This window comes from Leuciscus leuciscus (genome assembly GCF_965113295.1).
Source record: "Leuciscus leuciscus genome assembly, chromosome: 12".
NCBI classification, from domain to species: Eukaryota; Metazoa; Chordata; class Actinopteri; order Cypriniformes; family Leuciscidae; genus Leuciscus; species Leuciscus leuciscus.
In genome coordinates, this window is record NC_138736.1 from 40,181,754 (window position 1) to 40,205,637 (window position 23,884).

The 23,884-nt window shown below is 37.5% G+C and overlaps 3 protein-coding genes across 9 annotated transcripts in view; all 3 read right to left on the reverse strand.

Annotated features, from left to right (window-relative positions):
* Positions 1-22, reverse strand: part of nrm (nurim) — an 8,306-nt gene extending 8,284 nt beyond the window's left edge. The window contains exon 1 of one of the 3 annotated variants that reach the window (XM_082186581.1): positions 1-20. This exon is cut by the window's left edge and continues 206 nt beyond it. The gene's annotated coding sequence lies outside the window, so the exon portion shown is untranslated. The other 2 variants (XM_082186580.1, XM_082186582.1) reach the window with 2 other exon arrangements.
* Positions 23-194: 172 nt separating this feature from the next.
* LOC309511391 (uncharacterized protein) lies at positions 195-9,976 on the reverse strand. Of its 5 annotated transcripts, XM_082186609.1 has the most exons (9): positions 9,962-9,976; positions 9,130-9,389; positions 8,649-8,741; positions 7,754-7,852; positions 6,915-7,256; positions 1,799-1,825; positions 1,518-1,544; positions 989-1,015; positions 195-892 (listed from the first exon to the last, which is right to left on the reverse strand). In XM_082186609.1, exons 5-9 carry the CDS (start codon positions 7,216-7,218, stop codon positions 702-704), a joined length of 576 nt encoding a protein of 191 aa, XP_082042735.1. In that variant the 5' UTR covers positions 7,219-7,256; positions 7,754-7,852; positions 8,649-8,741; positions 9,130-9,389; positions 9,962-9,976; the 3' UTR covers positions 195-701. The 5 variants fall into 5 exon arrangements, with proteins under 5 accessions (XP_082042735.1, XP_082042732.1, XP_082042731.1 ...); XM_082186606.1 differs by lacking the exons at positions 7,754-7,852; positions 8,649-8,741; positions 9,130-9,389; positions 9,962-9,976 and adding an exon at positions 7,334-7,730 and having other exon boundaries at positions 195-872; positions 975-1,015; XM_082186605.1 differs by lacking the exons at positions 7,754-7,852; positions 8,649-8,741; positions 9,130-9,389; positions 9,962-9,976 and adding an exon at positions 7,334-7,727.
* Positions 9,977-13,167: 3,191 nt separating this feature from the next.
* Positions 13,168-21,535, reverse strand: LOC309511399 (uncharacterized protein). The gene is made up of 6 exons (XM_082186631.1): positions 21,135-21,535; positions 18,977-19,114; positions 17,246-17,280; positions 16,860-17,135; positions 16,482-16,727; positions 13,168-13,308 (listed from the first exon to the last, which is right to left on the reverse strand). The coding sequence occupies exons 2-6, from the start codon at positions 18,985-18,987 to the stop codon at positions 13,226-13,228; spliced, it is 651 nt and encodes a 216-aa protein (XP_082042757.1). The 5' UTR covers positions 18,988-19,114; positions 21,135-21,535; the 3' UTR covers positions 13,168-13,225.
* Positions 21,536-23,884: the final 2,349 nt, after the last annotated feature.

A 23,884-nucleotide genomic window follows, 5' to 3' on the forward strand; every position in this document is an offset into this window, starting at 1 on the left:
TGGACGGGTGTGTCGCGTGACCACCGGGTGGCGCTAATGTTTTGTGGTTTGTGATTAAAAGATGAACCTTTTTTGTGTCTCAGAGTGTGATGGCAGATCTGACATCATTGTCTTTAAACGTGTGTAAGGAGGTTTAGCATTAGTAATGATAACGTTTCCTGACAGAAAATGCACAAACACATCAAATGTCTTAGTTTTATTGCTGTTTATTTGGTCAAAACACATTTCTGTTGACATTTTTAAACAAACTTTATGTGGCATAAAAGTTTTGTATTTATATTTTCTCTTACTCAGCTTATGTGTGCAAATTAATGCTCATCAGTCCAGATGAACATATAACGTCTAAAGATGCAGTCTAATGGTATTCAAGCATGTTTGCTGATCTTTTTTGAGCTTATTCTTTACATGTAAAAACTTGAATATTGTTTATATATGTTGAATGAATAAATATTGCATTAAAGGTAGTGACAGTGCTTTCATATTGAAGTAAATATCATTGACACACAAATGAACCACAAAAAATTAATAATCACCACAACTATTAATGATTGCTTTCACTGTTGCTGCAAAAGGCAACATTTTCCACATCTCAGGATTTCAACACTGATAGTGAAATCTTGTGAACAGATGAAGTCATCTGAAACACGTCTGTCTATTTTAATAGTGATGCTGTAATGCTGTTTTTACTGGCAGTGCAAAGCTCAGATTGTCAAATAAGGGTTAGGTTTTTTTTTTTGATTCATCAGAGCTTCTTGTTTCGCTGCTCTCCATCCTCTCTGCTGTCCACAATGGTAACTGATCACTCCTGCGACGACTATAGTCAGAAGAAACACAAACACAGCCAGTCCAACACCAGCGAACATCAACACACGCTCCGTCACCGTCACCTCATCTACAGAGACACAAGAGTTACTCACATTCATACACAACCAGACAGTGTCAGAAGTAGTGCTGGATTTATTAAACAATTAAACAACCAAGATGTTACCTGTGATGTCCTCTTCTTTTGGCAGTTCTGTTTAAGAAAGACAAATATATGTCACTTTATTAAAAGCACAGAAATCTGTTAAACAGTGTTTCTGAAAGTCTTACGTTTTTTTTAAAAACAGGTGATTTATACATCACATGAAAGCTGAATAAATAAGCTTTCCATTGATGTATGGTTTGTTAGGATAGGACAATATTTGGCCGAGATACAACTATTGTAAATCTGGAATCTGAAGGTGCAGAAAAATCTAAACATTGAGAAAAAAAGTTGTTCATTTATGTTGGTGATTGTGCAGCATTCACTCACAAAAATACATATTTTATATATTTACGGTAGGAAATGTACAAAATATCTTCATGGAACATGATCTTTACATAATATCCTGATGATTTTTGGCATAAAAGAAAAATCGATAATTTTGACCCATTCAATGTATTGTTGGCTATTGCCACAGATATCCCCGTGCGACTCGAGACTGGTGACGTGATCCAGATTTCCACAAAAATCAATTAAACAACCAAGATGTTACCTGTGATGTCCACTGTTTTTGGCAGTTCTGTTTAAGAAAGACAAATATATGTCACTTTATTAAAAACACAGAAATCTATTTTAACATAATGTTTCTGAAAGTCTTAAAATAAAAAAATTAAACAGATGTTTATTAGTGCACAAAACTGAGTTTACACAAATGAATGAATTTATATTTACATTACATTTATTCATTTAGCAGAAGCTTTTATCCAAAGCGACTTACAAATGAGATCAACAGAAGCAGTTAAACTAACATTATAATAATTAATATAATGTTACCTGTGATGTCCTCTTCTTTTGGCAGTTCTGTTTAAGAAAGACAAATATATGTCACTTTATTAAAAACACAGAAATCTATTTAAACAGTTTTTCTGAAAGTCTTACAGTTTTTTAACAGATGTTTATAGTGCACAAAACAAATAACTAAATGTACACAAATGATTAGGGGTGTAACGATCCCCTCATGTCACGATTCATGATACATATCACGATACTGAACTCACGATACCATATTATTGAGATACTCCAAGACATATGATAAAAGGTAGGTTAACAAAAAATGTTCTGTAAAATGCTAATTTGATATTACATTGTGTGTGCAAATGAATATTCTTGAACTTGTGCTGGAAATCCAAAACACAGGATAATAGAGACACCAGAATAACAATATTCATGATTTTGGTGGAGGCTACTGGTAACATCAGACATTTTGCATTATCAGGACACATAAATATTCACCAAATGAATTTTTATACATTATATTCAACATTATACATAGTAGTTTCATGTAGTACTGATACTAAAACTCTGTAAACTTGAATTTTTATTTTGGGTGAACTATCCACAATACATATTGTCACTATCCACGATACATATTGTCACTATCCACGATACATATTGTCACTATCCACGATACATATTAACGCATTTTTGTATAGCGATATATTGTGACACGATATATTTTTACACCCCCTACAAATGATCCAGTTCAAAAGTTTCTTAATACTTTGTTTTACTTTGAACCAACCACTGAGAGATGCCTATAGTTCCCTATCGATACGGTTCACTTGTATTGCGTCGTTAGGACGCGATGGGGGAAAAACTCCTTTTCTGTCAGGAGCACTATCGTCGAATACGATTAGCATACAGTTGGATTGGCGGTGTGGTTCTGTTCTGGGCAGCCTAGCATGTATAAGAGCAGCAATAACCATCCTTAGGGTAAACAGAACAGAAGCAACATGAATGTATTGCAGTTATCATTAATTCAAGATTTTAATGTACAACAAAATTCGAGAATTTATTCTGATTCAAGGGGAATCTGAATGCCGATCCTGACTGGACGAGAGAGGTCAATTTGTAAAGAAACACTACACGCCTGCGCACATATATATTCAAACACTCATACCTATAGGCTATACACGTAATACACATGTGCACGCCGTCAGCGTTCTCACTGAGTCACGGTTTTGAAATTTACAAGGAGATGATAACGTTTTTCTAAATTGTTCAACACTTGCACCTTGGACCCTGTTTCAAGGTTTGCGTTCTCGAGCACTAAACACTGTTATTGTGCGAATGAACGGCGAGAAATCATTAAAAGTTTTCTGTCTTCTGTTAGAACGGTTCGTGTTAGCGGCCGCTAAGTTAATATCTAATGATCTTTGCGACGGAAGTGAATCAATCAAAACTAACTTTAGCTGGACAATAACTTTATTCTAGAGCTGCTGTAAAGCCAAAACAATCTCTTTTACTGTAATTTCCTATTATCACTGTAAAGCTGCTTTGAAACAGTCCATATTGTTAAAGCTGCAGTCGGCAAGTCTGGCAGATCTCTCATGCCCCTCCCCCACTACCAGCGAGCACCCTCCCATCGAGTTCATGCTCGTCAGTGCGTGTGCACCAGATTTTCTGTGAACACGTCCGTCTCTTCAGCATCGATCAACACCATGGACTTGGAGGTAGGCTGCCCTGGCTAATCCACCCATAGATAGCAATAACCGAGGAATTGGAAGCTTGTTAGTAGATTTTCTCTCCACCATCACGCTTCGTACAATACGACACACCTGCGAACTTCAGGCGTGTGCATGTGATATTGTAATGTGCGCGGGGGAGGGGGGATCTGTGGCGTGTGCATGAACTGTGATTGACAGTCAGATCTCACACAGCCCTGCTCTGATTGGACCAGAAGAACCGGGAGCGATGGATTTTTGCAAAACAAATAACAGGCTCCAGGTGGCGGTAGAAGCGCAGGTTTTTTTCTAAAACCGGCTGATTTATGTTGTTCTGTCGGACCATAGTGTCGGTTTCAGTGAATATGATCAAAAAAATCTTGCCGACTGCAGCTTTAAAAGCGCTGTATAATTGAAGGTGACTTGACTTGACGACAGGTGGAGCTGGGGAGGGAGGAGGGTAATGAGCTCCTGGGAAACGTGATAGCTGCTGATAATACTGAAGGAGCTTATATATGAATACAGTGATGGGTGTTGTATTTCTATAGGTCCATGTGGATCAGCTGATGTGAGCTTGACTAACGTGACCTGCCAGAACTGGCGCTACGCTTGATTTCTCCGAATGTTGAACCTTTATTGAATAACGCAGTGAAACCGCACAAGCCATAGTAGAGCAGGAATCCCCGCGAGTCTATTGGCTGAGCAGTGGCAACTGCACGAACCAATGGCGACGCAGCATATCTGCGTGAACCAATCAGTGAGCAGCCCGCCAGAATGGGTGGAGCATCCGTCTATAAAACGGGCCTCGTCTCGCCATAGGATTCAGATTAAGGCCCTGTGTCCACCAAAGAGTCTTTTTCACGCTCCTGGCGTATTTTTCCAATTGTTTTCGAGGCGCTAAGCGTCTTTCTCACGCTGAGCGCTCAACGTTTTTTACGGGTCGCTGAGAGTTGAAGAATGTTCAACTTTGGGTAAAACGCAGCGCTCATCACTGTCACTTTTTACCCAACCGTCCAATCACAGTGGAGGAGGGGCGGGACTAATACCACTCTGACCAACCGCCACATTCTGCTTGTACAATGTCAACAGACGACAACAACAAGCATAATAACGGAACAAAAATAATTTAAAACAACAGCCGGAGAAAATACATTACACTGTATCAACATTTTATATAGAAACAACACAAAAACAAACGATCTGTTAAATGAGATCCTAGTAACACTTCTGCGGGTATTCTGTATCATAGCGAGCAAAGCGTCTCAAAAAAAAAAAAAAAAAAAAAACATTACGCTGCCAAAACGCTCTCAAGCACCGCGCCCACAGCTAGGCGTTTTATGCTTTGGTGCCAAATATATAACTCTCACTGCCCAATATTCTTCTCGAAGAACAGGGAAGAACAGTTGGCTAAATCCAACACAGAAGTGACTTAAACTGCAGTTCATCGACTGGCCACTAGAGACAGACTCCAGAAGAGACTCAATCCCATAGACAAGCATGTTAAAATACCCAACTTTACAGCAGAGAAAAAACATGTTTACAGCCTGGTACAAAAAGTGGTTTTGGTCTATATAGTTAATTTTGCCCTTCATGACGACTGTGAGGTGGGTGAATTTTTTTTTATAACTCATCCGTTTAAATTATATTAAGCCTTAAAGTTCTGCATAATTTAGGGGCGTGGCCACTTGAGTGACAGGTGGATTGCCACTGATGTCACTACTAGCCGTTTGTCTTCTGTCTGTTAGCGTCACGTCACCTCAGCTAATCCGCTTCTTTGCCCAGTTTCGTTTATCCGGGAGTGACGTGCTGCCAAGATGGCGACGGCAGGCTCCGCCCACTTTGGGCTTCAAAAACGCTCTTCAGAAACCGACGGGTGATGTCACGGACACTACGCCCATGTTTTTAGCTCCCTGGCCAATTCCCCTGAGGAAAGACCTTCTGTCCCAGGCGAAGGGAATGATTTGGCACCCCAACCTGAGATGTGGGCCCTCCACATATGGCCCCGCAACGGGAACTTATGGACTTCCCATAATACATTATAATGTATATACTCATGTAAATATTTTTAAATACATACATGTATGCAGAGGTGGACCATAACCAAGTACATTTACTTGAGTTCTGTACAGAGTATCTGTACTTTACTTGAGTATTATTTTTTTCTGGAAACTTATGACCTTAACTTCTCTATATTTGAAAGAGCAAATATCATACTTTTAACTCTTTGAAAGTCAATTAACTTTGAAAGTCAGTGGATTCGTTTTTTTTTCTTGTTAAAACATGATTTTTTTTTTGTTTTTTTGTTTTTTTTGCAGACAGCCTATCAGTAATCGCACTTGTAGCGTAACATGAAGTTCAATGATTTCCCAGCATTTTTTGAACACTGCTCAGTTGATGGCAAAGTTTGACAATGACGTTAGTTAACAAGCAAAAATATATTCAGCTTATAATGTTACCTGAAGTCCTTTCAGATTCAAGTCCTGAATCTTGTCAAATAAACACAATGTAGAAACCTTTCATTTCTAGTATAATAGTGACTTTGAAAAGAGCTTTGTAACTTTTAAACAGGTATTAAATTAGTTCAAGATAGTCGTATGGTAGCAGGGCTCCAGACTTTAACCACAGAATTAATAAACTCGCTGCGAGATCCAGTGAGAAACATTCAGATTTGGCACAGAGTTCTCTATTATAAACATAGATATCAGATCAAACATCACTGACGTGGAAACCAGGAGAAACACTGTGCCGTGAATGAACAAGTTATAGAAGGCTTTAAGTCCTCAAATCAGCAACATTCCCTATGGATTTAATGTAGTTACACTACCTAACAGTAACTATGGTATTGTGACAGAAATAGTCAAACGCTTACAACAAGTACTACATCATATCATATATATCATATTTAAATGTTATTTTTAATGTGGTGACCAAAAAAATTTTTGTTCATCCATCAAATCCCCATTTATAGAACTGAAAGTTCAAGATGTAGGAAAACTCACTTAATTAAAACAAAAATATTAAATTACCATTATAAACAGTAGGGAGTTTCAGAGGACGCTTATCACTCCCTAATATCTATTTTTTTCACTTGTTTTGCTTTTGAATTAATATTAAGACATTATGAATGATGATCATTAAAGTTAACTTGTATTACTTTATATAATATATATTACATAATAATATAATATTTCACCAGAAGTGTCTATACTTTCACTCAAATAAAGGAGTTGTGCAATGAATGTGTGTGTATTTGTACAGTATATACATATAAACATACACAGTACACAGACATACATTATTTTATATTATGTGTGTGTGTGTATATGTATGTATTTAGGATATAAACTACTTCTACCCATGTGCTGCTCTCAATAACAAACAGCTATATCCCAAACCTTGAGTGGCTCATCTTACCCCCAATGATGAGAAAGACTGAAATCTGTTACCTTCAATCTCCAGTCTGATGGGTTTGTTGAAGTGCATCTCTGGAGTGTCAGACTTAATTCCATAGAAATAAAGTCCTGAATCTGATTCTGTTACTCCAGAAATAGTTAAAGAGACTCTGGTGACCCAACTGTCTGCTGTCATTTTCATACGAGTTCGGTTCTGATTGTAAGTGGTCAGAAGTCTTCTCCCGGTTTTGTCCTTCTCAGCAGAAATCAGCAGAACGAGCTCTTCAGATCTGAGACGATACCAGGCGACTTCATCTCTGTTTCTCATGCTGCAGTTCAGAATGATGTTTTCTCCCATCCGAACTCTCACATCAGAAGATCCTTGTGCTGACAAATCTGGAGATGTTTAGAATAATTACTATAAAGGTTTAAAATAATGACATTATGTAAAGTATTAAAGTTTGATAATTTACCACTGGAAGAGGTTTGCATATTTACAAACCAAATTACACAGAAGAAAATACATTTTTCCATTTTGTCTCTACAGATGCGAATAGTACACAGACTTGATCACCAAATGCTGTTCTCACTTCCTTTATAGCTTTTCTACCTGCTGCTTTTTTCCGTTTTTCTGGTTGCGAAAACATTTATAGGAAATGGCATCATACAACATGCCTTTCCATGTAAAGTTCTCATGTTTGCATCAGATATGCTTAGTTAGCAAACTAACAAACTGTAATATCAAGAAATTTTCCAAGTAAAGCAGTTTATATACAAAATCAGCTGCTGTACACATTTACCACCATCTATATTTCTCCCAACCCAGTTTGGTTTCAATTCCACAAAACTTTCCAAATTTAACCACATAATTGTATGTAATGTTTATTTCCTACACAGTATGACTGTTATTTCCAGTATTCTTCTGGATCCTCTTCTGTTGCTCCTCCTCCAGATCTGCTCTCACCGGAGAGTCCATGGGAATCGCCGTTGACCTGCAACATTCAGTGTGAGAAAAATTGCTGTCAACATTTTTATAAATTTACAGACACTTACACCGTGTCTTAACCAGACGCAATGCGATAAGATTCCAGTGACAAATAATTTGTCTGTCCCACAGACAGTAAAAGAAATGGACACAGCGACCCCATAGGTTTCAACGGAGAAAAGTGAAGCAAATTAGAAGCTTTCACTTCCTGATGGCTGAGCGTACTGCGCAGACTCAAACTGAGCTTGACGACGTAGATGTGACGTGAGCAACCCGTCTGTCTTCTAGTAGCTGTGCCCAGAGAAATCTGAATCATTCCCTTCCTAAACTTGCAGAGACGGAGAGTGTGAGTAGGAGGTGTCCATGAGCTAGGAGCAGGAGCAACGTCATGACTCTCTATGGGCTTCTCCCTTGACTTTATCGGACTTTATGCCTCCACATCCTCCCGATTGACTGCGAGCTTCTCTTCCTGTCTATACGGGAATGAAATGTAGATTAGGATGACTCGGAGGTGAGACTTTTCGTCTCGATAGCACAAGGGGGATTTCAAATGTTAATTTCCAGAGAGGTCCTTTGTCCTCTCAGGGCCTCAAGTAGACTGCCTGGCATTTATCTAATTTCTCAAGTCTTACAAACGTCACGGATAGTTCATAGAGTGCTGGTTTAGATCGACTATGAAGCAGGAGTAAATTAGTTCCTCCAAAAGGAGTTCCTAGGACTAAAATCGTTACTTGTTCCTGCGGTGTGAACGCGCCAAAATCCGGAAACTTCCGCCAATGGTTCTAGGAAATATAGTTAAATACCGGTGCGAAAGGTCTCCCCAGAGGTCACTGCACCGACCTGGCGCTTCCCCTTGGTGGCGATAATTTTATCTGGCACTTGGACCGTCGTGGTACCTGAAATTGAAATATAAACTTTGATGAGCTTTCATGAACATTTATAAGTGTTTATATTCCTAGATGTGTGTGTATTGTTTGTATATAGTTACTTATTTATTTACATTATTGTTTTATTATCTCTATATCTGTATTAAATTTTTTTGTTTTGTTTATTTGTATGTTTTTATTATAGCTAGGTGTGTGTGTGTGTATGACAGTGTTTTTATATAACTACATATTTATTCACCTCATAGTTTTATAATCTGTATAAGCTACACTACAGTATGTATTTATCATCAAAGTCAATAGTTTATTAAATTTGATATAACAATAGATTTATCCCATGCATTTTAAACCACTGAATCATTGTAACTTGTTTTAAGTTTTAATGAATTGTAAACTTTACCTGTTTCATCCACGTTCTAAAAGTCCTTTGCTTAAAAAGCTAGCGGGAATGCAGTTTGTTAAAAAAAAAGAGGACACATTTGTTCTGTTGAAGCGAGTGGAACGGGACATGCTGGAGGCTTGAGGTCTGCGAACAGATAATGTGTTGTTTCGTTCAATGAAGGAGGTGAGCCGGTCCTTTCCCACCATCTCGGTGGCATCCCGTCCACTCGGATATTTACAGCCATATCTGCTGGCTAACTCATATGCAAATCTGCACACCTAAAACAGTAATAAAAAAAAAAAAATATATATATATATATATATATATATATATATATAGCCTATATATAAAGGTAAGTGGGAGATTGTTTATGACATGATTAGGATCAAATAAGACTATTGATCCTGCACTGGGGATTTTTTACATGTTGCAGCAGCTTTACAGACAGTGGAAAAATTTAATGTAATGTCAATAAAAAAAAAAAAAATTGATCTATTTAAAGAATATACAAATCTCGGTCTAGTCTTCTCCCCACTGTTCTCTGCCCTCCTCTTGCAGTATCAGAGCAAAGTGACATGGCATAAACAGTAAGACAGATATCTTGATACAGATATAGAAGTCACCACATTAACAGCGCAAAAAAGAAACAATAGTTTATTTCGTCCTCCTGACTGGAACTTCTGACATTTTTACCCGATTTACTTATACTGGAAAAACTCTGACAAGGCAAACTTTAAGATGTGTTTCAGCACTAAATAATCTGTAGATTGATCATTATGTGACGCAAGAAAGGTAAAAACACAACTTGTAATAAAAAATAAAAAAAGTACAGCTTCAGTAGGTTACTTACCCTGCCCGAAAACTGCTTTCCGAACCTCACCACAAAACGATGAGGAAATCACGTGATATTTGGCAGCTCAGTGATTGGCTGTAGGTGTTGTCATAACTTAAGTTGCTTTGTTACTTTCTTCCAGGTTTTTCCCCTACTTCCTCGCACCAGGGACTTTCGGAGGGGAAATATTTACACTGGAACTGCATTTAGGCTACACCCTGATTCCTACAGTAGAAACACACAGATTACCGGTCCAGATTACGGAAAATTCCTGCGGTGGAAACGCGTCATTAATCTGAAAACGTAATATTCTGCAGAAGAGAGAAGTTTCATTTCTCAGCGCGATTCAGATGCAGACCTCTCTCTTCTGCACACTATTACAAGAGGTCAACTAAAAGAAAAAGTCTTGCTATTATCAGTGCAAGTAAAAGTTGTGAAGTTAGTTTATACAGTTGAAGGTATCGACTCGAGAGAATTGAACGTTTAAGCTCACATGTACTGTAGTCATTTTATAGTTTTATTGATTCTAAAGCGTAGGCTATTTATATTACCTTATATATGTATTCCTTTAGATTGTGAATAATTGATCAACTAAAATTGTACATATATGTGATCAATTTAAAATAACATAAATAATGTAATTACATACAAAATTATTATTCTAAATAAGCATTACTAAAAGCCAGAGAATTTTGTCTTTAAAAATAATTAGCTGTCACTTTATCGCATCATCAGACATGTGACACTTTGCTCACAGCTGATTGGTCCAAGTTCGGTTTGCAACCTCTTACCTGGCTGGAACATCACCTGTCCCGGACCTGGGGCCTCATTTATAAAACTTTGCGTAGGATTTGCGTCAGAAGTGGCGTACGGATGAAACATAGGACGTGCGTACGCACAGAAATATTCGGATTTATAAAACCGTGCGCACGCACATCCTACGCAGTTTTCCCTTAATAAATCACAACCAATTCTAAATGTAGCGCAGCTTTTGCGGCTTCATGTCACGCCCATAGTTGCCCATAAATAATCCGTGAAACGCCCACAAGTTAATATTCATCGATTGCGAAATCATGGCAAACACAGAGAGGAAAAGCAAGAAACGTAACTTCACTCAATGTGAAGTAGAAATTATCGTTGGCGAGGTGGAAAAGAGGAGTAAAATGTTGTTTGGAGGGCACAGTGTGGGCATTACTAATGCCAAAAAGGCACTTGAGTGGCAAAAGGTTGCAGACGCCGTAAATGCTGCAGCCTCACAAGCTCGGACCGTGGCCGAAATAAAAAAGAAATGGTCGGACATCAAAGTCGAGGCAAAAAAGCGTCTAGCGCTCCATCGCCAGAGTGACAAGTTACAGATGTCGGTTATAATCTACGTGGAAATGGGAAATACTTCAGCGCAAATGTAATTTCTTGCAGCTTTCTGTATGGTTGAGACATACGTCATACGTTATTTTATCAAAAATAAAACAAACTAAAGGTGCATGAATACCATGAAAACTTTCCCCAGTAGACAATTAATACATCTATCTATCTATCTATCTATCTATCTATCTATCTATCTATCTATCTATCTATTTCCCTAATTATCTATCTATCTGTCTATCTAATTGCATCTATATCTGCTCCGCCAGACGGACACATTGACGAGAATATCAGTTTTGTACAATATTTCGTTCTGTTTACCATATTTTTGTGCGTACGCCTGGGTCAGAGTTTGCTTAAAGGACCGCACAATTTCCTGTCAAGTTTGCTTTTCATAAATACCAATTATTGCGTAGAGAGCGTGCGCCTTCTTTTGTGCGTACGCAACGTTTATAAATGAGGCCCCAAGTTAGCTGTGGAGCGTAAGGCAATGAAAACTGCTAAAAGCCAAACCACAGTGCCTAAAACCCAGAGTTAGTGCTAACTAAACTGAAACATTCCTGCTAGCCACCTAACCCAGCTTCATGGTATAGGCTTCTGATCGGAGGCATGCGTAAATATTTAGTTTATACATAGATTTATTTATGCTTCAACTAAGTTTAATTATGCAACGCAAAATTTTTTTTAGTGCGTAAGTTGTATCTTAGAGGCGAGCCCATTTACATCAAAACTAGGCTAAGTTGTAACTTACAAACTGTAACTGGTGTAACCAGCCTCAGATCACTGGAGCTGTGCGAAGTTTGTTCCATCAAACGCTCCATCATCCCCATCCAAAAAAATCAAAAAAATCCCAGGACTGAATGACTATAGACCCGTTGGCTTAACATCTATGGTCCTGCACTGTTAGCCCGGATTGTATATCAAATAAATATTTTTATTTCAATATAATCCAAATATTTAAATTTGATTGCATTACTTATAAAATATACGTAGATTCTACTAACTGGTGCTGGCCTAGTTCCTGAAGAACATCACTGGACCCCGTGAGGTTTGCATTCAGAGCACACAGGTCTGTGTGTGGATGATGCGGTCAACATGAGACTGCATCATATCCTTCAACATCTGGACAAACCAGATGATCCTGATGTGGACCTCAGTTCGGCTTTCAAACCCATCATCCCAACACTCCTCCAGACTACCCTTACGAAAAAGAAGTTCATTCAAGTGTACTAATACAAAAGAAGCTTCTTCTGTCACCCAAACAAAGTCCTTGTGTGTGTGTAAACATACTTGGCAATGAAGCTCATTCTGATTCTGGTTATATAGTGCTTTACTATGTGCTACTGTACACACACAAAACACTGAACGATGGGATGGCTGCTACAAAACAAGTGAAAGTGACGTGTCGTCAAGTATGGCGTCCCATTCTTGGAAATTGTGCTTTGGATTTCACACACTTCAAGGAGAGCTATTTTTGATGCGGTGTCCGGGAAGCGATTCAGGTTTTGGTCTTTCTTAATGACACCTCAGTTGTGGGGATTTACAGTGGAAAATTATTTCATTTACATAATCATTCATTTACTCCCCCGTCTTCAGGCACTATCGGTATCTCCTTCGTCTGTTGAGTTTGCATCCGGGATGCAAATGCTGCAATAACCATCGTTGTGATCATCGTTTTCATGATCGATCGTCACGGTCACGAACGAGTACTTCAATACTTGATCGCTCTTGCTCATCTCTACTTTGTAGGAATCTAGTTGCTTGTTCCTGTTCAGATGTTGAGGAGTTATCTTGATGATTAATATAATCAGAGCCAACGGAGCCAATGGAGCCACAATCCAAACCCAAGCATCTGGAAGGGGAAAGAAACTATTATTAAACGTTTTTACAAATCTTGTAACGGTCTTAGTGTCTCTGGTTTTACTTACAGTGTTGTTCGGTGTCGTCAGTTCTGTGATCATCTGTGCTGTTCAGATCATTTCCCTCTGATTCTGTTCCAGATTCTGAAGAGGATATTGAAAGATTAGTCACACAGTTTAGTCAAGTCAACTTTATTTATAGAGCGCTTTTTACAATACAGAATGTTTCAAAGCAGCTTTACAGAGATAACAGGAAAATAATGCAACAAGGTTGTAGGAGTAGGACCAGTGTGTGTGTGTGTTTAACCTGTTAAGCTTAGGGTGACCACCCGTCCCGCGTAGCGCGTGCGCGCACAGCGTTTGAAGCCCAATTAATGCATCCCGCAAATTGAGACCGTGTCACGCATAATCTATGCTTGCTCCAAAAAAAGTTGGTCGCTCTATATCCTCGAGCCCCAGGCAGCCAAACGAACATTACTTGACAGTTCAGCACGCTATTGTTGCCACACCCACCCCTCAGTTGAACTGCTAACTAGAGGTTGTTGTCAACTTTTTAGCTGTTGTCATGACAGCGCACGCACGCGCATACCAGACACACTGGGAAGGAACTTTTAGATGTGCGCTTTCCAATTCGAAAAATGGAGAAAGAGACTGAGTTTGAGAGGCACTGCCATTATCAATTAAAAAGAGAAGGTGTGGGTAACTACAATTCCTGTTAATCCTATAATTTTATATTATAATTTATTTAACGTGAATAAATTGTAATGAAAAATAAATCAAATTAAATAGTAAATCGTAAGTGGAAGTGCATTTGTCAATTCATTGAATGTTCAAAATATTATGAATCTTTATTTAGAAAAAAAATACACATTGGTTGACCTATTCATGAGCATACATCATCAGCAATTACACATGTTTAGGGGAATAGGGCATTATTAATATACCATGTGGTAGGTGGTATAGCAATGGGTAAACCACTATCAGTGAGTCTGCCCGTGGGGTGGGGGCACCGCTGCGCCGGGCAGTGTCCCACATTGTCCCTCAGAAACATACCCCTTGTCCCCCCTTGGGCTTATTAGCAGGTGGTCACCCTAGTTAAGCTGCAACCCCACTTTTGAAAAATCCCTAGAAATGACATACCCAAACTGAAACAGATACAGTTCAAGAACCCTTTGCACTAAAAGCACAAGTATGATCTCGTTTGAAAGCTGACACCTGGCAGTTTATTGTAAATGTAGAATTAATTATTGTCATAATGACAATTTTTTTTATAAATAGCTTCAAAGTTTTGTAAAGTTATTAGAAATTAATTTTTATGAAACATCCTCATGAAAATAAAATTGAAGTTGGCACTGGAGCAATCTAGAAATGCACTGCAGCTAAAGCCACATGTCTAAACATTTTATGTTTAAAATCTGAAGATAATAAGTCCAAAACTCTGTATTTAGTTAAATGTTTTTCAAGACCATGTCATGTGACTTTATTTAGATTTGATGCTAAAATGCTACTGATGTTTATTGTCATCTTCTAAGCATCTATCCAGTATATTGTCTCTATTGTTTTGTGGTGCAAACGAGCCCCATTCAGTCTCAGTCTCCCCCAGTACACATTCACACACCTCTCCAGCCTGGTTATGGCTCTAAATATGCATTTCTTTTGTCTGCATTATAGCTACTAACGACTGGCTATTCACAGGCTATTCATAGGGTTTCAGTCCCTAATTTATTTTCTCAAAGTTCACCTCACATTTTAAACTGTATCAAATGCATTTCTTGAATAAAGACACATTTCAGTAAGCATTCAAAAAATAATAAAAGTATAACTTCTAGGTAGCAGGTGCACCTAGGGCTAGCTAGCATGTTAGCTTAGCACACCATCAATACACGACCATTTATGAGATTAAAACCATGTTTGTGCTCCAAACTTACTTTTTAACGCACGTTGAGTGTTTTAAATAATCTTCTGTGATCTAATTTGGCTTCAGATAAAAAAATCAGACAGAAAATATACTATTGGATAGTGTTCTGCACAATGATAGTCTATATAGATTAGCATTACATTATAAATATAATCTATTATTATGGAAATACCTGGCATGGCTTGAAAAACACAGGTAACTCAAATATCATTGCAAACATGTTTATTGTCTTTAAAACGTCTGTATCTGCATGTTACAGCGCGATCTCTGTAGCTTTGTGTGTATCAGTGACGTCCTGGAATGTCACATGATCATGGCTCTTCTTCATGTTCTATATATGGACTATTATTGTGCATATAGCGCCCTCAGGCTATTGGTATGAATTAAAAACACAGTATCAGAGTACCAAACGCTCATAAAGATTACATCGACGCATTTGTGTATAAATTCAATAAATATTATTCCTGTCTATAGAAATATGATGTAAATCTATGAGAATCTATCAATATTTCTCCAAATCTGCACATTTTTGAGCTAAAGCCCTGAGGGACGTTGTTTTGTGTATCGCTGTCATGACGACAGCACAGAGTTTTTTATGAATGAAAGCGGCTGATGCGCATAATTCATATTAAAGGTATCGACTCATTTTTTCATTTCATAACTCCTGACACAAATTAAGACATAACTGTCACTATGAGTTTCTCAGAATACAATAGTGGTCAAATACTGAAACTTGAGTATTATATCTTTTTAATTATGTATAGTTTGTCAAGGTATAACATTAAATCTGATAGTAATTTTGAATTAAATAAATGAATAAATAACGCTTCAGTGCGCGGGCGCACTGGCAACGGTTATCAGGTTAAAGGGATACTCCACTTTAAAATGAAAATTCTGTCATCATATATTCACCCTCATGTTGTTTCAATCCTTTATGAATTTCTTTCTTCTGCTGAACAGAAAGGAAGATATTTAGAAGAATCTCAGTAACCAGACAGTTTCTGGTCTCATTGACTTCCATAGTATACATTTTTTCCTACTATGGAAGTCAATGAGACCAGAAACTGTCTGGTTACTGATATTCTTCTAAATATCTTCCTTTCTGTTCAGCAGAAGAAAGAAATTCATAAAGGATTGAAACAACATGAGGGTGAGTATATGATGACAGAATTTTCATTTTAAAGTGGAGTATCCCTTTAAGTCTTGTTTTATTGTATTTTATGTTTGTATGTTGATTTATCGGTGCACATCATTATAGTTTTAATAATCTTGAATCAGAATAACTTCATCTTGCAGCCTCTCTTCTCTAGTATTAATTAGCTGTTCAAATTATGAAAAATAAACCTCACCTGTCCGCTTTATATGTAATATTTCAATACATCCATTGAATTTCTCTCACCTGTGACATTAGTAGTGACTAGTTCTCCTCCTGTTGAGTTCAGGACTCTGTAAGTCCCAGCATCACTTGATCTGAACTCTATGATGACCAGACGACCATTGCTGTCGTTCAGCCGATCATTCAGGACACCTCGTTCTCTCCTCCATATCTCTGTGCAAACTGTGCCATTACAGCGCTCAACAGCATCAGCTTCCAGGGGACGATCATCAAACACCAGCTCTTCACCTTTCCGTCCTGTTAGGTTAACTGAGGAGAAATGAGATGAGTGAATAGTTGATGGGAACTAGTTCAAGTTTTATTTATAAAGAAATAACATGCATACAAAAATGAAAGCAACAAAAAGACCAAATCAATATTTAAAATCAGTTCTGATCTCACCAAGGACATGGATTTCATAACTTGTGTAAATTGGATCTCCGTTGCCATAAGTAATTAAAGTGTATTTTCCAGCATCAGAGGTCTTCAAGTCTTTAATAATGAGGTCTCCATGATCACTCTCAAACACCCGGCCCATGAATCGTTCATTCGGTTTACCACCATAAGCGACTTTGGGTCCAAATGTTAGGTGAAAGGTTAAGTTCTCTCCGATGCCCTTATTACAAGGCAGGGAAACACTGCCATCTTTGTGTCCGTGGACAGTTAGAGAAGATGCACCTAGATATAAAAACACTGTTGAATTACTATAATAATATTGATACTGATGTGTTTTTTAATGTCACTGATCCAATTTACAAATAATTTCTCTATACATTACACACACTCACCAGACAAATGTAACACCAGCAAACTGAAGAGGCTCCTGATAAAAAAAATAAAACAGGGTGGTTATATAATGTTTGGGACTCGAAATGAAAAGTAGTAAACAAAGTTAAGAGGACAACTCGTTCACAACATTCTCACTCGTTCAAACACAGACCACAACTCTAAACTCCATTCCAACTCTACACCACATAAGACGAAGCTGCACAAAAACTTCAATGGACCTTGTGTCTGTCTTCATTGTGCTGTATTTAAACTTAAATTGAATTGAACAAGATTTCCTTTTTTTTTTTGCCTCACTTTGTGAACCACTACTGAACAACTTCCCATTCTCATTACACATTAAAGGATTAATTCACCTCAAAATGAACATTTCCTGATAATTTACTCACCCCAATGCCATCCAAGATGTAAATGTCTTACAGTTAGTTAAGTTAGGCGTACATTTTCAAACTCTTAGTGCTAATATCACAACAGATCATCAAAAGTGCACTTTTTTTCAAACATTTCATAATGTTTTCAATTGTGTTGATACAATATTCAAAATCACAAAGTATCCTTTTCACAACACAAAATAACTTTCATCTATATTAATGTTTCATTCACAGTGGCTGCCTTTCATAATGCCATTACTATCAAACTTTTGATTTGCATCTCTTCTTCTTCAGTTTAATACATATATCTATTATTTAATCCAACTGATCTTAATGGTTAATCAATTAATCATTTGGTACATCTATAGATTTCTATAGATACAGCTTCTGTAGATATAGTTTCTACTTTGTTTGTCATTTCTGATACAGATAACCAAATGTAATTATTTTTACATTATAAGTGATTTTTCTTAGAATTATAACCACTAGGTTCAAAGTGTGTGTGTGTGTGTGTGTGTGTGTACCAGGAAATGATGGGTGTGTGAAGACAGCCAGATTACTGTAACTCATCCGTCATCTGTAAAGGTAAACTACAGGACAGTCATATGGCACAATGACATTTAAGTGTACATTTCATTACGTATAACAATAGTGAAAGCATGCGATCATGTTTTAAAAGAAGTGTGATCAGTCTGGATTTTTGTACTAAGAGTTTTGAAAATGTACACCTTACTTGTGAAAATAGTACCAAAGCAAATAAAAAAACAAACTGTAGTATTATATACGCGCCGCTATCCTCATGAGGATGTACAGTATATGTCCCCACAAGGACAAGGATTTCAGATATTGCCATCTTTGTAGAGACATTTTGTCCCCATAATGTAGAGTTTACCAGGACACACAGACCACACACACACACACACACACACACACACACACACACACACACACACACACACACACACACACACACACACACACACACACACACTTTGAACATAGAGGTTATAATCTAAGAAAAATCACTTATAATGTAAACCGAATTCATTACATTTGGTTATCTGTAGAAAATATATCTACAGAAGCTGTATCTATAGAAATCTATATATGTACTAAATGATTTATTGATTAACCATTAAGATCAGTTGGATTAAATAATAGACAAATGTATTAAAAACTGAACAAGAAGAGATGCAATCAAAAGTTTGATAGTAATGGCATTATGAAAGGCAGGATCAGGATCACAGCAAATTATCCTGGCTCTTTAATTACACAATTACTACATTTAACAACTCAAGCCTTCAATACACAGTTGCTCATCATCTACACACAGAATATGATCACAGAGAGAAAGGGACCCACCATTGGAGCATCTTCCCTCTCTCCCTGGATTTGTCCTGGAGGAACGCTTTCTCTTGTCCTTTCTTCTACCCAGACTGACTCGATAGTGTCGCCCTATGACAGACCCCACTTCTGTTCTTCTGCTCCAAATCCTCCATTCTGTGAATACAAATCACAAATATACAATAACATGGAGTAGTAAAAAAATCTCACAACAACAACATGATCATATAAGCATTAGAATTTACCTTCATCTTCGATCTTTTTAGTAACTGTGAAAAAAATGCATTAGTCCTTGTTGACAATTCATCTAGATTGCCCTAAACATTCGTCATCTTGTGTCCGATAAGCTATATTGTGTAATTCTAATTATAATAGGGTTTATTTTCATTATTTTGTTGTAGTATGTAGTTTGGGCAATCAGAAAGAGTTTTCAGTTTTCCAACTGTGATTAAAATGTATTGCTCAATGTAAAAATAGTATTACTATTATTGTGAGTAATATCATGAACCAAGATATTTCTTCATCCATGTTTTAATATCAAACATACAGTTCTGTCATGCAGCATCTTATTTGACAAAAAAAAAAAAAAAAAAATGCAACGTTTTGTTGTAAATTACAACTAGAAATTTGGGTTAAACAAGATATATCTACATTAATTCTCAAGGTCTAACAAACATGTGGAGAGCATTTCATTCCCCACTGATAGCAAATTAATATTGTGAGAACTTTCTATTCATCAAATAATCCTGAAAAATGGTACACAACTGTTTTCAACATTGATGATAATAATCATATTTTTTTCCTGAGCACCAAATCATCATATTAGGGTGATTTCTGAGGGATCATGTGACACTGAAGACTGGAGTAACGATGCTGAAACTCCAGCTTTGCCAACACAGAAATAAATTGCATTTTGAAATATATTCAAATAGAAAAATTATTTTAAATTGTAAAACTATTTCACAATATTATTGTTTTTGCTGTATTTTGGATCAAATAAATGAAGCCTTGGTGAGCAGAAGAGACTTCTTTTAAAACATTTAAAAAACTAAAGCTGATGCTCTGCGTGTTTTTCTGAGGCGTTCATGTAATTTAATTTACGAGATTTTATTTCTCGTATCTGTAAAATCCATATATTCACTCACCCATAGACTCTCCCCATTAAGTAAATCAGGACAGTGGTTGAAAGTGTATAAAAGAGACGGATTAAAACACCAGGTGTAAACGAGAACGTGTCCCTCGTTTACTCGTGATCCGATCGACCATAATGCATCTGAATAACAGATGTACTAAACATGGTAGATGTCGATGCGTCCGATTATTAAAGGCACAAACAGAAGGCGAAAAGAACAGACCAGACTATTTGTGGAGAATAAAATCTGATGCTCCTCCTCACTTCTCCACACTTCCTAATGCTCTTCTTCTACTTCTTCTTGTTCATACAACTTTTAGGTGTATTACGGCGGCGCCACCCACTAGTGGGCATCATTAGCTATAGCCTATTCTTTTTTTTTTTTTTAAGGCTTCAACAACATATATATTCTAGATTATTTTATTTAATTCTGTACAATTCTTTTCAGATATTGTATAAGAAATGTGACACTGTCTTCATATGATTTCATATGAAATTAGTACATATCAATATAACATGCTCTACAGTTTCCTTTAGATTTAAATTTTCAAGTCACTTGTTTTCACAAAAGTCTTTATACTATTGTTTCTTTGTTGTTTTTTTATTATAATTTTTTTCTCCCTGTTAGTCTGCCTTAATCTACGATTCTTTAAATGTTATAAAACCATCTTCCTGTTCTTTCTTCCTGCCACTGTTTTTGCAATCTATCCCTCACAAGTTGTTAATTAAACATTTCATTTCAGTCTTACTATATTTTACCTAATGCAAAACGTAGGCTATTTGTACAAAACATTTCCGTAAGAAGTGAGTGTTGGAGTAGGCTATAGGCTAGTTTACTCAATTCTGCAGTATAATCCTATTCGGACAAGAGAAATAGGCTACGTCTTCCCTGTTGTTACCAAACCGCTCTTACTTCCCTTTGTTTATCCCTCCTCCTTATCCCACATTTATTTTTGCCCTTGGATTTCAAATGTGCATTATATCGATCGTGTTAGTGTGCATTAGCTGTACTCAGGCCTGTGTGTGTACATATCTGCTACTCACCCTTTAATCCCATGACCACCAGTTCTCTTCCTGCTTTCAACGGAGCCACAATCCAGTTTACTCCCTTAGTTCTTCCCAATATTTACTTCACTGCTGCAAATCATTTTTCTTTTATTCATACTCCCATAAATCCGACTAATTTATCTAGTAGCCTACTTTTTAGATACTGCGTCAAAATCGACCTGGTGCCTATTTCTGGATTTAATGTGGCAACATCCTCAATTCTGGTCTTTGCTTGTCTTTTCCTTTCGCCTCCTACATAAACTGCTTCCTTTCCTCTGTATAATCTCCAGTAATGCTCTACCGATTCACGCATTTTGTCCTGTTCGGTGTGTTATCTTTCTGTTTGTCCTTTCGGCACTTTCCTAAAAAGATCTAGAGAGTGACAAACTCCACCCAGGTAGGTTTGCACTCAGCGCTCGTGTTTGATTCCTATTGGTCGTTTCTCAAACCTAAGAAAAACTCGACCCCCCCCACCCCCCGATTAACCCACGAGACCCGCTGCTGAAAGTCTCAAAAAAATTGAAGTGGGTCTCAAATTTTGTCAATAAAAAAATTAAATAATAATAATAAAAAAAAATGAAAATTGAAAACTAAAATATTTCAGTGTTCATTTAAACTATGACGAAAATGTACGTTGATGACCTCTATTCCCCTGACTAAGACCAGAGCCATAGAGAGAAAGAGTTGCGACACTCCCATAGACCTCCGTTGTAAAAAATGGCGGCGCTTTTAACCGCCTACTTCCGTGATTTGAAGATCGGATTAGTTCCAAACACTGTCATTTGGTCGTTGGACACCATTCACTTACATTGCTGCGCGTCGAGTTGTTCCAGAGGTAAGTTGCTGAAATATCGACCTCTTTTGAATTGTCAACTGTCTATATTGTATCAGAGGCCCTTTGCGATGCTTATACTGGTCTTCATTTGTATATGCACGGCGTAATTATTTATATTTTATGTTGGTTGTTTCAACCAATTTTCAAGCACTGCCTGCTAGTTAGCTAGCGCGACTTCGTCAGCTGTGACAGTAAGAGCTCGGTAATGAGTGTTTTCATTTGTGTTTTTTAACAATGTGCATGTTTGTGTTGTTTTGTAAGCAACACACAAAAAATTGTGCAATAAAAAATCATAGGCCTAATTTATTGGCCTAGAAGGTGAAAACACACTTGATGCGAGTAAAAATGAAGAACAGAAAGTTTTTATTTTCATTGTATTGTGCAAAATACAATTAAACTAGGAAATTATATTGCTGCAAACACACACCGTCATCTTGTTAAAGACATATATGCTTATTAAACATACAAATAAACCTTACAATGGCATCCCAATGAACAAAACATCTAAATGATACAGTTGGTGCAGGAATTATTATTGAACACCAGATGGCGAAGTAGAGCACTGTGTCAAAGCTTCGAAGCACCAATGCAAAGTTTGTGGTAAAAGCAAGCGTGCGCATAAGCCCTGAAAAGTGAAGCCAAAACGTCTCGATCGCCCCCCCGGTGACTGGTCCTAGTATAGGTCATAAGCCCCGCCTCCCCGTGTTATTCAACAGGACTTGGGACCAACTAAACAATTTAATTACACTTCAAATATCTTTTTTCCAAAGGTGGTTTCTGTCATAGTTTTTATCACGCTGATGTAAATTCAAGTGTTTGTTTTTAAAATAAGTTTGTTTTTAGTTAGTTATTTGATGTTATAAAAATGGTAGTGTGATGTCATGATTGACAGCTGTGATTGACAGGTTCTCTGAGCGAAGTAGTCACTGAAGCACCAACAGACTTTTTTTTTCGGGATCTTCGGAGGAATGAGGAGATTGGAGCTTTAAATTTAATATCTAAATTTCTATAATTAATTATTTCACACGAGAGTGAGGGCGGGGCCTTGATTTCGCGGCTTTACTTCCCGCTCGCTACTGCGCAGGTCTGGTCCCGAGATCTCTACTGCGCAGACTCAAGCCCCAAGATGTCATCGCCATATCAGGACACTGGCGGCTTCATTTCTCATCAATGGAAGAGAGCAAAGGGGCGTCGTCCATATTTTTTTTACAGTCTATGGGTAAAAGCCTAGTTTAGAGACAGGAACAGTTGAACTGCTCGGCTTTGAAGCGAAAAGCTGAAGATGAGGTGATCCTGTTGCTCATCATATGCAATAATTGCTTGCAAATGTGCATTGGCTCGTTTTATTACACTCAAACTAGATTGGCCTCTTTAGCGAGATTCCTATTCGTCGTTTTTCCATAATGTTCCAATGTGTCACAATTTAGCTATAAATACTGTTCTTAAAAGAACACTCCACCGTTTTTAAAAATAGGGCTTATTCACCTTCTTTCCTAAAGTTAGATAGGTGGGCAAATGCATTTTTGTCTCAGTGCATGCATTGTTTTAGTTTGACAGGGTCGGCGCTAGCTTAGCTTAGCTTAATGAATGGAATCCTTAGGAACCAGCAAGCATGTCCTGAGTAAAAGTGATAAAAAAAAACCACCTAATTACTTCTTGTGGCCTGCGTATTCACAACGAGTACAAATAGCGATGCAGATTAACACTAGGCGATTTCCTATGCAGATATTGACTTGGGACTATATTAGGGGGAAGCACAGGCGAAGCACTGCTACTTGGGGCGGAGAGATATCATGCAACACATGAAGTCCCACGACTTCCATCAACATACCGGCGTACAGGGGGTACCCAAGATGGCGGAGTGAGCGGTAGCATCTATGCAGGCTCTGATAAAATAGTTTAATAACGTCCT